General features: G+C 42.7%; 1 protein-coding gene across 8 annotated transcripts in view; it reads left to right on the forward strand.

Moving 5' to 3' along the window:
- The window catches only part of CDK5RAP2 (CDK5 regulatory subunit associated protein 2), a 188181-nt gene that overhangs the window by 130100 nt on the left and 43825 nt on the right, over positions 1–14256 (forward strand). For all 8 annotated transcript variants that reach the window (XR_004664314.2, XM_024930066.4, XM_063593922.1 and 5 more), the window contains 3 exons: positions 3634–3756; positions 7405–7978; positions 9850–10082. Coding sequence is in view for 7 of the 8 variants with exons in the window: in XM_024930066.4 (XP_024785834.3) it covers positions 3634–3756; positions 7405–7978; positions 9850–10082 (930 nt within the window). In the remaining variant the exon portion in view is untranslated. The remainder of the gene's footprint in view (positions 1–3633; positions 3757–7404; positions 7979–9849; positions 10083–14256) is intronic.

The following is a 14256-nucleotide window of genomic DNA, read 5'->3' on the forward strand; positions in this document are numbered from 1 at the left end:
AATGTACCTGAATAGTTAGGATCCAGAGACTTGGAGGAAGTGTGTCTAGTGGCGTCCTCTAGTCTAGGACAGTGGTGCTTAGAGATTTTGGACCACTAACCCTTTGAGAATCTGAAGAAAGCAGAGGGCCCTCCCACAGAATGATGCAGCTGAGCATATAAGTAGCATTTTACATCATTTTCTCAGGGCTCATGATCCACAAAAGTGCATATGTTGACTCCTAATTTTGAACTTCTGTGAGCAGATGGCAGCAGCACCATAACAAGAACAACAAAAGTAATCTTTTATTTATTTATTCATTTCTTCTGTGTGCCAAGCACTATTCTAGGCACTGAGGAGAGAGGAGTGACCAAAGCAGATGAAGTCTTTGTCTAGCTTACATTCTTGTGTGTGTGTGTAGGGTCGGGGCGAAGACAGAAAGCTGATAAGCATATGTACAACGTGAGAAAATAAATGCCGTGGAAAAGAACGAAGCAGGATTCAAGTGTGGGGAATGTGGAGGAGGGGCAGGATTTGCTTATGTCATGAATGCTAGAGAGCCTCCATGGTGAAGTGGCATTTGAAGGGAAACAGGGGAAATGAGTGCACTAGTCATCTTGGGAAGAAGGAAGAAGGCAAAGGCCCTGGTGCTGCTGTGAACAGGGGAAGATGGATGAATAGTAAGGAGGCTAATTGTGTGACTGGAGTGGAGTGAGGAAGAGGGAGAGTTGTATGTAGAAGATGAGGTCCAGGAGGCAGCAGATCAGGCAGGCTCTCAAAGGCCATTCTAGGACTCTTTTACTTGGTAAGATTGGAAACTTTTGGAGGGTTTTGAGCAGCAGAGTCGTGATTTGACTTAAGCCTTAAAGTGGGAGTTGACAGGCCGAGTGCGGTGTCTCACACATGTAATCCCAGCACTTTGGGAGGCCAAGGTGGGCAGATCACCTGAGGTCAGGAGTTCGAGACCAGCTTGGCCAACATGGTGAAACCCCATCTCTACTAAAAATACAAAATTAGCCAGGCATGGTGGCGCGTGCCTGTAATCCCAGCTCCTCAGTAGGCTGAAGCAGGGGAATTGCTTGAACCCACGAGGTGGAGGTTGCAGTGAGCAGACACAAGAGCGAAACTCCATCTCAAAAAAAAAAAAAGTAGGAGTTGACAAACCACAGCCTGTGGGCCAAATCCAGTTCACTTCCTGTTTTTGGAAATAAAATTTTATTGAAACACAGCCACACCCATTTGTTTGCATATTGTCTGTGTTTGCTTTTGTGCTTTGATGGCAGAATTGAGTAGTTACCATAGAGACTCTATGGCCCGCAAAGCCTAAAGTATTTATTATTTGACTTTAAGAAAGGTAGTCCAACCTCTGCTTTAAAGGATCACTTTGGATATGAACCTTTGGAAGGATGGAGTTGTCATTCACTGAGATGAGAAAGACTGAAGACTGCACGAGAGGCAAGCATGAGGGGGACATTAGGGGTCTGGTTTGGACATATTCGAGATGCCTGTTGACCATTCCGGTGGAGATAATTAGATAGGCAATTAAAGACAGATGAGTCTGGAGTCAAGGGTAGAGGTCTGGATTAGAGATACAAAGTTAGGAAATAGCAATATTTTGGTAATATTTGAAGCTATATGACTTGGAGCCATAGCACCCAGGTCCAGGAATTGAAACTGAGGCTCTCTAGTGGTTAAAGGTTGGACCAAGAAGACCAGCCAGTGAGGTAGGAGGGATCCAAGAGAGGGTGACTTCCCAGAAGCTGAGTAAGGAGGGGATTAGCAGTGTCAGATATTGCTATCTGGTAAGACAAGGACTGAGGATTGGCTTTGGGATTTAACAATGTGGAAGTCATTGGTGTACTTGAAGGGAGCTGTTTCCGTGGAGTGGGTGCAGCATGATTGGCATGGGTTGCAGAGAGAGAATGGAGGAGAGAGATTGGAGACAGCAAGCATGGACAGCCCTGAGGAATTATACCGTAAAGCAATGTAGAGAAGGAAGGCAGTTAGGAGCCACATTGTCACCGAACCTCAAGGGATTCAGTGAATCAGGGGACCATGGATGATTATAGTAAAGTGGGGTCGTTGGTGGTATCTTCTGGAAGCATGAGCTGCAAAAGTGGAATTTTCAGGTAAGAGAGAGAATGATCTAGAAGTGGCAGCGAGGAGCAAAGACACGTACACACTTTGGGCCCATGATATGAGAGCTATGGGAAAGAAATGACCACAACTTTGAAGGCTGCGGGAGAAGCAGTGTCCTTGGGGTCATCCCAAGTTCACTTAGAGTGATGGGGAGAGATGAATGTTCAGAGAGGATATTGATGCTCTTTGGGACTTGCCAACGAAGGAAATGAGTACCAGGGCAGGAGGTTGCATCAGATTAGAGGATTTCCAGAGTGGGTCAGGGATTGGAGATGACTCTGGAGTCTTGGACATACTGTGGTATTAATAAAACAAGCACCTATTATTTACTGAGTCTTGCTATACACTCTAAGTACATGATCTAATTGGGTTCTCTCAACAGTCCTTTGAGGCAGATACAGAAATTACTACCATCTTATAGTTAAGGCAGCAGTTTCAGAGATAAAGTGACTTGGCTACAGTCACACTGTGACTAACTTTTCTAGCTAGGTGGGAATCAGCCTGCCTAATTTCAAAGTCCATGTTCTTTACTGTTTCACAAAGCCTAGTATGTGATACTTCTTGTATGGATTTTATGAAGATCCATAGCCAAAGGTATTTTAAGTTTTCTTTTGGGTTTACCATAGTTGAGGTTTCCAGATAAGAAGACCTTTGGCAGAATTGCTCTTCCCTTACCACCTCCTTATCTACCTTCTTCTAATCCATTCAACCATCATCCAGACATCTTTTCATTCATTCAGTGAACATTCCCTGAGCACCTGCTGTGTTTCCAGCCTCATGCACTGGGGGTAGGAGAGAAATAAATCAGATACAGTCTCTGCCTTCTGAGAACTCCCCATCTGGTGTGGGCTTGGGGAGGTGGCGGTTAACTAAATCAATACAGGGTTGTGGGGACCTTCATGGAGGAAAGATTTTATGGCAAAGGTAACTCAGCTCAACAGAGACCCTGGCACTTTGCCCATAGCTTGCCATTTTTTAAAATTCAAATTTAAATTTTTTATATTTTGTAGAGATGGGGGTCTTGCTATATTGCCCAGGCTGGTCTTGAACTCCTGGCCTCAAGTGGCCCCCCTGCCTCGGCCTCCCGAAGTGCTGGGATTATAGGCATGAGCCACCATGCTGGCTCCTAGCTTGCCATTTGCACTCAATACTGTTTTTATTTTTTGCTGAGACACCAGAGTGCCTCAACGCCAGGTGCTACCTCAAACAGTTGCCCAGGAGACCCTAGGGCCTCTCTCTTCTTGGGAAAAATGGGCACGAATTGATAGAATTCATTTTCTCACTCAGCTTTTTGAGAGCCTGGACTTAAACCATTTCAGACAAGCTGCAGTATATTTATGCTTTTTATGTCCTGTTATGGCAGCTTGATAGATTAATTTTATCTTATAAATTGCATTTTGCCTCCCCAGTGTTTTTATTTTCCCTGTTGTATCTTTGTGTTCTTCTCAGTTGCTTGGCTAGGTTTCAGGTCTTACGGTTTTATTTATTTTTCTTTCTCTTTGTGATTGCCTGTAGCTCAGCCCCCTGTGGGAGCAGCCTACCAGGACAGCCCAGGAGAGCAGAAAGGAATTAAAACCACATCTTCGGTCTGGAGAGACAAGGAAATGGACAGTGATCAGCAAACAAGCTATGAGATCGGTCAGAATTCAACCCCTGTGTGTATTGAACAGCTTCCATGTGCCAGGCACCATTTGGATGTTTTATCTAAAAATTATTACTAAGCCCATAGCAGCCCTCTCAGGGCATTATTATCATGCCAGTCTAACACATGGGAAGCTGAGGTTTTAAGAAATAATTGACCCAGGGTCACCCAGCTGGTAAGTAGGAGAAGAGTCAAGGTACAGTAGGATGTCAGAACCCACCCGTCCATGTGTCAGCATGCTTCTCTACCAGGCAGTGGGCTGGGTTCTGGTGCTTCAACATGAAAAGACACAGCCTGCTCTTAGGGACCCCACAGCTCGGAGGAGACAATCATCCCAACAGCCTGTTAGTATTCAGTGCGGGGCTGCCTGTTGCTGAGGTGTGCTCGGTGTTGGTCCGTGTACCCAGGAGGAGTGGGTCAGAGGAGAGCCTGAGGCTGAGACTGGGTTTGTGGGGTTTGCCAGGCAGATCAGTGGAAAAGGTGCAGAGATACGGGTGAGGGCACAGGCAAGTTGTATTCCTTTCTTTTTAAAATTATGAAGTATTAGAAGCATACATAAGCACAAAAGATAATATAACAAATACTCATGTTCTCATTCAACCAGAATGAACAAATGCCTACATTCTTTTTATGTTAGATATTTTTCCCCCTTCATTAAAAAAAATCACTATTAATCCAGATCTAATTCACTCTGTTAGAAATAATTGTCCTCAAGAATCCTAAATTTGTCATGTGATGGCCATGGGGACACCAGTCTCTGGAAAAATACTGAGTTGTGGTATATACACTGTTGTATACTTTTGCAAGGTCCAGAGTCACTGCAGTGAACACATGGTCACATGCTTCTGCGTGTTCTGGGCTTTGAGGAGAAAGCTACTCTACCAGGCAATAAAGTCCCCCTTAGCTGAATTGTGGAAAGTTGTAGAACTATAGTATTTCTTATAATGCAAATATTCATAAATGGTCTTGGGGACATCTTTTGATTTCTTCTTGATAGTTATTAATACAGACTTCTTAACTAATTGACAGCTTCCCTTTCCCTGTCAGTACTTCCCTTCATTACTGAATGTCTTTCATTTTTCTGAATGTGCTTCCAGAACTTTGTATGTGAGTTGCATCTGCCTGAACTTCCACCTTTTAATTGTTGCGCAGCTGAGGCTGGGTGCTGCGTGTGACATCTTCATTGCTGTTTCTTTTTCACAAGGCCCTTGACAGATACTTGGGATGTGAATAAAGGATTTTACAGGCATCTTGGCCTTCACATTGAGGGTTAAGAACTCTCTCTCTCTTTGCTCATGCACCGCGGTACAGGAGATTCGATTGCAGAAGTGTTACTTCGGGAAGCATCATTCAGAGTGTTAGAGGCAGACTGCCAGGCTTTGAGGAAGGGCTCTACTGCTTACCTACCCTGAACCCTAAGCAAATTCTTAAGCTCCCTAAGCCTCAATTTCCTCTTCTGTAAAATGGGGATACTAGTGATGCCTCATAATTACTTAAGGAAAGTCCTGGGAACTAATCTTTATTTCCATGAGTGAACACGCTTCTTGCCATGAAGTACAGACCAAATTCTGTTATCATGAGGTTATTACAGCAAAGATATTTTCTTGTCTTGGAGGGTGATTCACTGGAAAAAAAGCCTTAGGGAGAGATATCTCCCTCCCCAGTTCCTCTTTCTCTTTCTTGTTCAGCCAGAAATACTTGGTGAGTACATTCTCTGTCGCAGACCCTGTGCTAGATACTGGAGAAACAGACATGGATGACACGGTCTGCACCCTCAAGGCTCTTATTGACTAATTATCATAACATTGTGTATAATAAAAATACTGTATTAGGAATGCTTCCTTTAGGTCAGGTAGCAGCTGCTTTCTGAAATGAAATGCCATACTTTATGGTATTTGCATCATGAACAGATACAAGTGTGTACCTCAAGTCACAAGGAGCGGATTGCAGAACCAGAAATTGGGACATGCAGTCTGATGAGGATTTGTGTGTGAATTTCTTTCTGAGAGATCTCCTAGGTCACCCAGTCCAACCCACGTTGTTGCTTTTGTAGCATTTTTCCAGACTGGCCTTCGCATGCACACCTCCGGTGAAAGGCATCTCCTTCTATCTTGGAATGGTTAGAGGATGTTTGTGTTACTTGGATACCTTCACTACTATGTGCCAGACACTGTGCTAGCCTTTTTTTTCTTTTTGCAGATTTTGTTCCATATAATCCCTAAAAACAAACACACACACACAACTTTTCACAGTGATGTTCTTTCCATTTTACAGATAAAGCTACTAAAGCTCAGAGAGGTCAAGTAACTTGCCTATGTGACAGAGCCAGAGTTTGAAACCATGTCTGTTGAATTTCAAAGACAGGTTTTTCTACTACATTCCGCTGCCCCTTAAGTATTCAGACAGCTCTCTATATTGAACGGAACTTTCCCTGGGCAGCCAGCAGTGTGGCACAGTGGTTAAGAACAGAAGCTGCACTACAACCATATGAGACATCTCTTTCTACATTTTAGACACAGGGGAAACTGAGGCTCTTGGATAGTAAAGTCACTTGCCTCAGGCTGTGTGGCCTTCAAACTTCATATTCTTTCTGCTGTACTACTCCACTTCTGAAACAAGTTTGACTGCATCTCTAAGGGTTTAGCTATTACTAGCTATAAGGAAATATTTCCTGGCAGTGTTGTGAGTGAGTGAAACACCTCACTAAAGGGGATGTCAGGGCATCTCCTGGAAGCCATTAGACATGGAAATGAGAAGACTGTCACGTGTTGTGGATATTCAGAATTACCACTCTTTACTGTTGCTTCACAGAATCTCTCAATATTTCTCACACTGGCACTGACTTCTGGTCTGGGTTAGGTTCTGTACTAGACGCCGAGAATGTGAAAATGAAAGGCCACATCTCTGCTGTGAAGAAACATGCAGTCTGGTGAGGGAGAGCGACATTCAGATGACGAATTGCTATGTGAATCAATAAATAAGCCACTTATAATTTTTACTTTAGCACCCAGCACATAGTATATTTGTCTTGAGTAATATGCATAAGGTGCTACAGAACCACAGTGAGTTGTGACTTTTGCATAGTTTGGCAGTGGGCTTGCAGAGGAAGGAAAATTAGATCTGGGTATGGAAAGAGTTCATTAGGTAGGAGTAGAATAGAGGGCTGAGGGTGTTCCAGGCAGAGGGCACGGCCCATGCGAAAGCATGGAGGCATGACACAGCACGCAATGTGCAGGGAATCATGGTTAATTTTGTAGGAAATCTCCAGAGTGGTGCCAGAGATATTCCTGGAAAGGTTGCCTGGAACTAGATCATGGAAGGTCTCATGTAGATACTGGGAATGTCGATGAATTTTAGGGGGTGTGTGTGTGGGTTTATCATGGTTAAAATTACTTTTTAGAACAGTCACTCTGAGGAAGAGGACAACTGAGGGGTAAGAGGGAAAGACTAGGGCTTTTTGAGGGAGGCTTGTTAGGAAAGACTGGAGGCTTTTTGAGGGAAGTGTGTTAGGAAATACTAGGGCCTTTTTGAGGGAGGCTTGTTAGGTCACTGCAGTGGTCTTGGCTTGGCTATGGCTGTGAGGAAGGAGAGAGGGTTTGGATTTTAGTAAAAGAGATACTGACATAAATGTATTTGATTTTCAGACTCTGAGATTTGCCCACCTGATGACCTTGCCAGCTTGCCATCATGCAAAGAAAATCCTGAAGATGTTCTGAGCCCAACTTCAGTAGCTACTTACCTGAGTTCCAAGAGTCAGCCTTCTGCTAAAGTCAGTGTGATGGAGACTGATCAGTCAGAGAGCATTAATACCTCAAATGAGACAGAATACTTAAAACAGAAAATCCATGACTTGGAAACTGAGCTGGAAGCCTACCAGAATTTCATATTTCAGCTTCAAAAGCACTCCCAGTGCAGTGAGGCCATAATTACAGTTTTGTGTGGGACAGAAGGGGCCCAGGATGGCTTGAGCAAGCCCAAGAGTGGTTCTGATGGGGAAGAAATGACCTTTTCAAGTTTGCACCAAGTGCGATACGTGAAACACGTGAAAATCCTCGGTCCGCTGGCCCCAGAGATGATTGACAGCAGGGTGCTGGAGAACCTCAAACAGCAGCTGGAGGAACAGGAATACAAGCTGCAGAAGGAGCAGAATTTGAACATGCAACTTTTCAGTGAGATCCATAATCTGCAGAATAAGTTCAGAGATCTCTCACCTCCCAGGTACGTTCCACCTCTGCCGTCTCCCCGTTTAAGCCTGTAGTCCCCCAGTATTGCCACTAGGTGGGAGCCCATGAGCTAAAAGAGAACACTACTCTGTGATGGGTGGAGTGTGTTCTGGGGAAGGCTTGATGGTGGGGTTCAGGCAGCCAGGTCCTGTGGAGAAGGGAGAGGTGAGGCCACAAAGAAGAGGAACAGCGACCACGCACGTGAACGTCAGTTACGAGTCTTGGGTCCTCTGGAAATCTGCAGGGCAGATTTCGCCCTCCTCAAGTTGGGGGCTCAGGGTAAAGGTTTCATACCAGTCACTTGGTGAGTGATAGTGCCTTTGCTGGACTGCAGTGTGTACTCCTGGACTCTGTTACTGGCTTTTGCTGTGCTGTGAAACTAAAACTGATGTCTAGGCAAGGTAGGAGGAATATAAATATTTTCCATATCTTTACCCTTTAAGGTCATCTTAGAGAAATAAGCTTGTGTTGAAAGAGAAGAATTCTTAGGTCATGAAGATAATGCTTTATGGGCATAGATATATACGGTTTTGCTTCATGAGATATGGCAAAAATGGGATCATTAGTAAAGTTGACCTTCATTTGTCACTAATTTGAGTCAAACACATTGTTCTGAATTGTCGGGAGCCAGGATGAATTTTTCAAGACTTCCCAAGCAGTGAGATTGAAGGAAGCTTGTAATTATTGAAAGGCTGTTGTCTCAGGCCCCTGGTTAGGCACTTTTCTTTTCTAATCCTCAAAATCACCTGAGAAGAAGGTATTCTTAAACTAGTTATTACAGGTAAGGAAACTGAGCCTCAAAGTGGCTGCAGTGACTTGGCAGAGAACATTCACAGAGCTGGTCAGAGCCATTGCCAGGGTTCAAGCCCACATTATCCCACTCCAGTACCCATGTTTACTCATGTTACTCATGAGTTACCCATGTTTACCCATGTTACTCCAGTACTCACATGATACTGGCCCCCACCTTTAATGCTGGTATCATGTAATCTGCATGTGCACACTCTATGTTGAAGGTGACTGCCAGCCCATGTAGTGTTGTCATTTCCAGGAAGGAGAAAATTATGTTGAACTGAAGTGTCAACATCTTTGCCAAGCTACTCTCTGGAGCAAGGTTATTGTGGCCAGTTTACATGAGTCACATTTCCCTTAACCTGTTTACTTCTCAGTGTCTTTCTCTTATGGGCTCACGTAGGAAAAGATGGCACATGACGGTAAAAAGGTAATATTGCATAATGATCTTCAAAGTGAGAATTGTGTTTGAATCCAAAATCTTTACCACTTAATTAGCTTTGCAGTCAGTTTATTCTTCTGTAAAAGGGGACATTTATACATTTGTTGGAAGACTGAGAGGATCAGATAACATATAAAGCACTGAATTCAGTTACTGACAGGTCCTAGACCCTCAGTAAATGGTAGTTAGCATCATGATTATTCAGTGACGTTTTGTTCTGGAGGAGAGAGTCCTGTCTTTTTTTCTTTGCGGTACACTTTCTTTATCACACTTCATGAGAATTTTTGGTAGATCCTCTGACCCTTGGGGCACTTGTTTCTACAATTCAGAATAGTATTTTTGAAGAGTGTATGGAAACTAATTGTTTGCCTGAGTCCTTGCCAATCTGTACTTTAATTGGGGGCTTTATAAGGTTAAAAATGTTGCAGAAGAATCTTTGTTCCAGCCTTTGTTGGCTGTGTGAAATCAAAGAAGAGGTGACCTTGTACAGTTTCAATTTTTCTAAAAGTATATATACTTGTACAGCTGCAGGCTTTTAAAAATTGTACTCTGTCATTTTTCCAATTAGTGTTAAGGTCACAAAAATTCAATTCTAAAATGGTCCAAGTATTTTCTTTCCCCTCTTTTATCAGATACGATTCATTAGTTCAGTCCCAAGCCAGGGAGCTCTCCCTTCAACGGCAGCAGATTAAGGATGGCCATGGCATCTGTGTCATCTCCCGTCAACACATGAACACCATGATTAAGGCATTTGAGGAGTTGCTGCAGGCCAGTGATGTGGATTACTGTGTGGCCGAGGGTTTCCAGGAACAGCTGAATCAATGTGCTGAGCTGCTGGAGAAATTGGAAAAGCTATTTCTCAACGGTAGGTAGGGTGAGGTACGCGAGTCTTAAGACATCAGTAATTGACCCAGGACTTCTTGGAGGGGCACAGGAGGAGCTAACTCCTTGGCCTTACTTATCTTTCACACCTCTGCCTTGATGAGGTGACAGCAGAACCACACTGGCTGCTGCTTCCTCCCAGTGACCACTTCCACGTGGCTTGTGGTCGGCACTGTTACAAACCAGGAGTCCAGTTTAGACGCCTCAGGGGCCGGGCTGGTGAGGTACATGAGTGAAGCCAGCCAGAAGGCACTGCCTCTCACTCAGCAGTGGTCACGTAGTTGCCAGTTCTTGCATCTTACAAATTTTCCAGAAAAGATGGGATTTTTTTTGTGTGTGTGTGTGAAAACTCATGTGTTTTAAATGTTGGCAAGCAAAAAATCCAGTCAACCAAGCAAAATTTTTATCAGTTAAAAAGTATATTGAAGAGTTAAGGATGGCCAGAGGAAGGGTGAAAGAAACCTTTGCTATGTGCTAGGTAAAATTTTTAAAATAATTTTTTTTTGAGACTACAGCAAAGAACTCCCATTTACTGTGCACCCAGCTTCATCAGTTGTTAGCATTTGCCACATTTGTTTTATCTTTCCCTGTCTGTACATACACGCGCTCTATTATTATGTTTCTGAGCTCTATGAGAGTGGATTGATGCTATGATGTTCCTTTCTCCCTAGATAATTCAGGGTGTGGTTCCTCAGACCAAGGACATTCTCGTGCATAACCATGGTATTGTTATCACAATCAGAAATAGTGTTGTCTAATATACTGTTATCTAATATACAGCCTATATTTGAATTTTTATAATTAATTCAATAATGTCTTTTATGACAGTTTATTCTGGATCCTGATCCTGGTCTGGGATCCAGTCTCCACGTTACATTTAGTTGTCATGTGTCTCTCGTCTCCTTTAATCCGGAGTAGTTCCTCACCCTTTCTTCTTTTCGTGATGTGAACATACTTCAATAGTTCAGGCTAGCCCCTCACTTTGGGATTATCTGTTCTTTCCGCAAGACTCAATTCATGATTAGATTAAATTGGTTAGATTAGATTGGCTATGCAGTTTTGGCAGGAATGCTGCATAAGAGATTATTTTGTTCTTATGGTATTTTCTTAAGGAGGCACATAATATTAATCCCGTTTTTGGTGATATTAACTTTGATCACTTCCTTAAGGTAATGTCTGTCAGTTTTCTCCAGTGTAAATTATATTAACCTGTGTAATGAATAATTTGTAGAAGATACTTTGTTATTCTGTAAGTATTCTCTTCCTCTTCAAACTTCTACCATGAGTTTTACCATATATTGATGATTCTTGTCTGAGTCAAATGTTCCTATGACAGTTTTTTTCTAACACTAACATTTTAAAATCACATTCCTTCTTCATTTATATTAGGTGGCATGTACTAGAAGGATGCATTCTCTATTAATTCCTTTTATTACTATATTTCTTGTTTGTTTACGATCAGTGTGGGCTTAAAGATTCTTATTTTATTCAATGGACTATTATCCATTCTGACATTCATATTATATTGTCCCAGATTTGGTAAGTGGCAGTTTCTTTGGACATGTCTCCATCTTTTTGGGAGTACTTCCTTACTTTCTGGGACAAAATAGATTTTCCATGCTCATCCTGTACTGCTTCTGCCCTGAATGAGCCATTTCTCCAAGAGCCTTGATTCCTTTTAGTGAGGAATGATATTTAACCACCAAGATTTGGTGCTAGGTGTGTTCATTGCTACGAGGGTATCATTGTGTCTAGGCCCTTTAGCAGGCATGTGTGTGTGTGTGTGTGTGTAAATGTGTAATTTATTTTTTAAAAAAATCATTACTTCACAATGGTGCCTTTAATTCCAGTCCAGACTCACTGGGTTCTTTCCTGTTTTTCCCGCTTCCACATTTTTACTTCCCTTCTCCAACATTAAGAACCCTGGCTCTGACAACATCACCATATCTGCTGATTTACTCAGTTCTGTAATATATACACATAGTTCCAGAATTACTCCACCCTTTCCACTGTGAAAAACAAACCCACTGGAAGAGTTTAAGATTTGTTTATTAAAGTAGTTCTCTTTGTTTTTAGGCTAAAAATATATTATAGTATGTTCTTGAATTTAAAAGTTGTTTGGTTTCATTCTTTGTACAGCTGTTGTTGGGTTAGTCATTTGAAACACAATTAGATTCATTTGTTTTTATTTGTATTCAATTTTAGAGTTTTTTACCCTATTTTTATTGATTTAATTTTTTGAATATGTGTAACATTAGCATGATTCCAGAGTCAAAACTGTATCCTTTTAAATTGCTCTGTGAAGTCATTATTTTTCTCCTTTTCCCTTATCTCCAGTAGTATTGCTTTCCATTCCCCTTTCTCTCTTAAACCATTGGGACTGGACTCTGAGTTATCTCAACCCCTCCACTGAAACAGTTTGCCTGACACTAACAACTTCCACTTTGCCAAATCCAAGGATCAGTTTTCAGTCTTCATCTTGCTCAGACTGCAGCAGTATTTGACGTGTTGATCCCTCCCTCCTTGGCTCACTTGGCTTCCAGACGATGCCACTGAGAGTTCAGTTCTCCTCTCCCTCCCTGGCTGCCTCTGTGCAGCCCCGCCTTCTGCACGTCTTCCATCCCTGACCAGTCCTCACCACCAATTATTGCTGCCACCGCTTCAGCTCGCCTCTCTTCTCTCACCTGGATGCTGCAGGCCTCTCCTGTTTGGCCTCTGGGCTTCCATCCTTGTCTCACTGTAGTGCATTTTCCACACAATAATCAGTGATCTTTTAAAAATGTAAGTCAGATCATGTCCCATCTCTGCCCCCAAATCAAAGCCTTTCCTTTTCATTCAGTGTAAAAGTCCAGATAAGGGCCTGCAAAGCCCTGTACCATCGCCCTGGCTGCACTCTCTCCTTACTTCTGCCGCCCCACCCTCTCCTGCTTCCCCTCCCCAGCTACTGACCCTGCAGTTTTTCTAGCATGCCCAGGCCAGCTCCTCCTTCAGGGGCTTTGCACTTTCTCTTCTGTCTGGTGTCCCTGATCCCTTCAGGCCTTGTCTCAAATGTCATCATATTAACGAGGTGCTCTTTGACAGCTCTTTATGAAATAGCAAGGCACCCCTGCCTATCACTGACATTCCCTTTTTCCCTTACCCTGTGTTATTTTCCTCGGTTCTACCCACAACCATCTCGCATGTTATGTGTTTACTACCCATAACCATCTTAACCATCTTGCATGTTATATGTTTTTTATTCTGCCTTCCCTGTAGAAAGTAAGCCCTACAAGGGTGCATGGATCTTGTCTGTTGTGTTTGTTGCTGTAGTGCTAGGATATAGATAACGTTTGACGTATGGTGGACACGCAACACATATTTTGAGAGAATGAATAAATGAGCGAGTGAGTCAGTGAATCTAGTGTTACAGCTGTGGAGAGTGTGGCCCAGTGAGAGTAAGCAACTCATCTGTGACCATTTGTGGAGTGAATGGCAGAGCTGGGATTTTAAATCAGGTCTCTGGACAAAAAACTTTTCCTACTAGAGCTACTTGTATTATAGTTGGTATCATATAGGTTATTTGATTTAAACTTCACAATGACCTTGGAAGCACAATGTATTAGTTCAGTTTTATAGATGATGAACTGAGGCATAGAGAAATAACCTTACATATTTAAATAAATGGGCCTAGTAGTGAAGAATGCAGTCATTGGAGCTGGGCTGGCCAGATTAGAGCTCTGGTTTCCCACTCGTAAGCTGTGTACCTTGGGAAATTTACTTAATTCCTTGCCTCAGTTACTTTTTTCACCTGTAAACTTAGCATTCTAATACCTAATTGGTGGAGTCTTTGTAAGAATTAAATTATGGATGTGAAGCCTTGCTTGGCTCAATGCTGGGTGCGTGGTTCTTACGTACTGAGTGCTTATTAGTATTTGTACTTGCTGTGAGTTGGGGCTTAATCCTCAGAACAGCCTGTTTTTCAGGTGAGGAACTTAGACTTAACAAATAAGAGTTTGTTGTTCAAAGTCACAACTGACTTGGCGGAACCAGGATTTGACTCTGTTCCTCTTGTCTTCATATGTACAAAATAGATGGTTTATGATGGCCCACATAGTTCATTTAATTCCAGGATAGAACATGGGATAGTTTACCCATCTGGGCCTAGTGAATGTTTTCCC

This window comes from Pan paniscus, chromosome 11 (genome assembly GCF_029289425.2).
Source record: "Pan paniscus chromosome 11, NHGRI_mPanPan1-v2.0_pri, whole genome shotgun sequence".
In the NCBI taxonomy this organism is placed as follows: domain Eukaryota; kingdom Metazoa; phylum Chordata; class Mammalia; order Primates; family Hominidae; genus Pan; species Pan paniscus.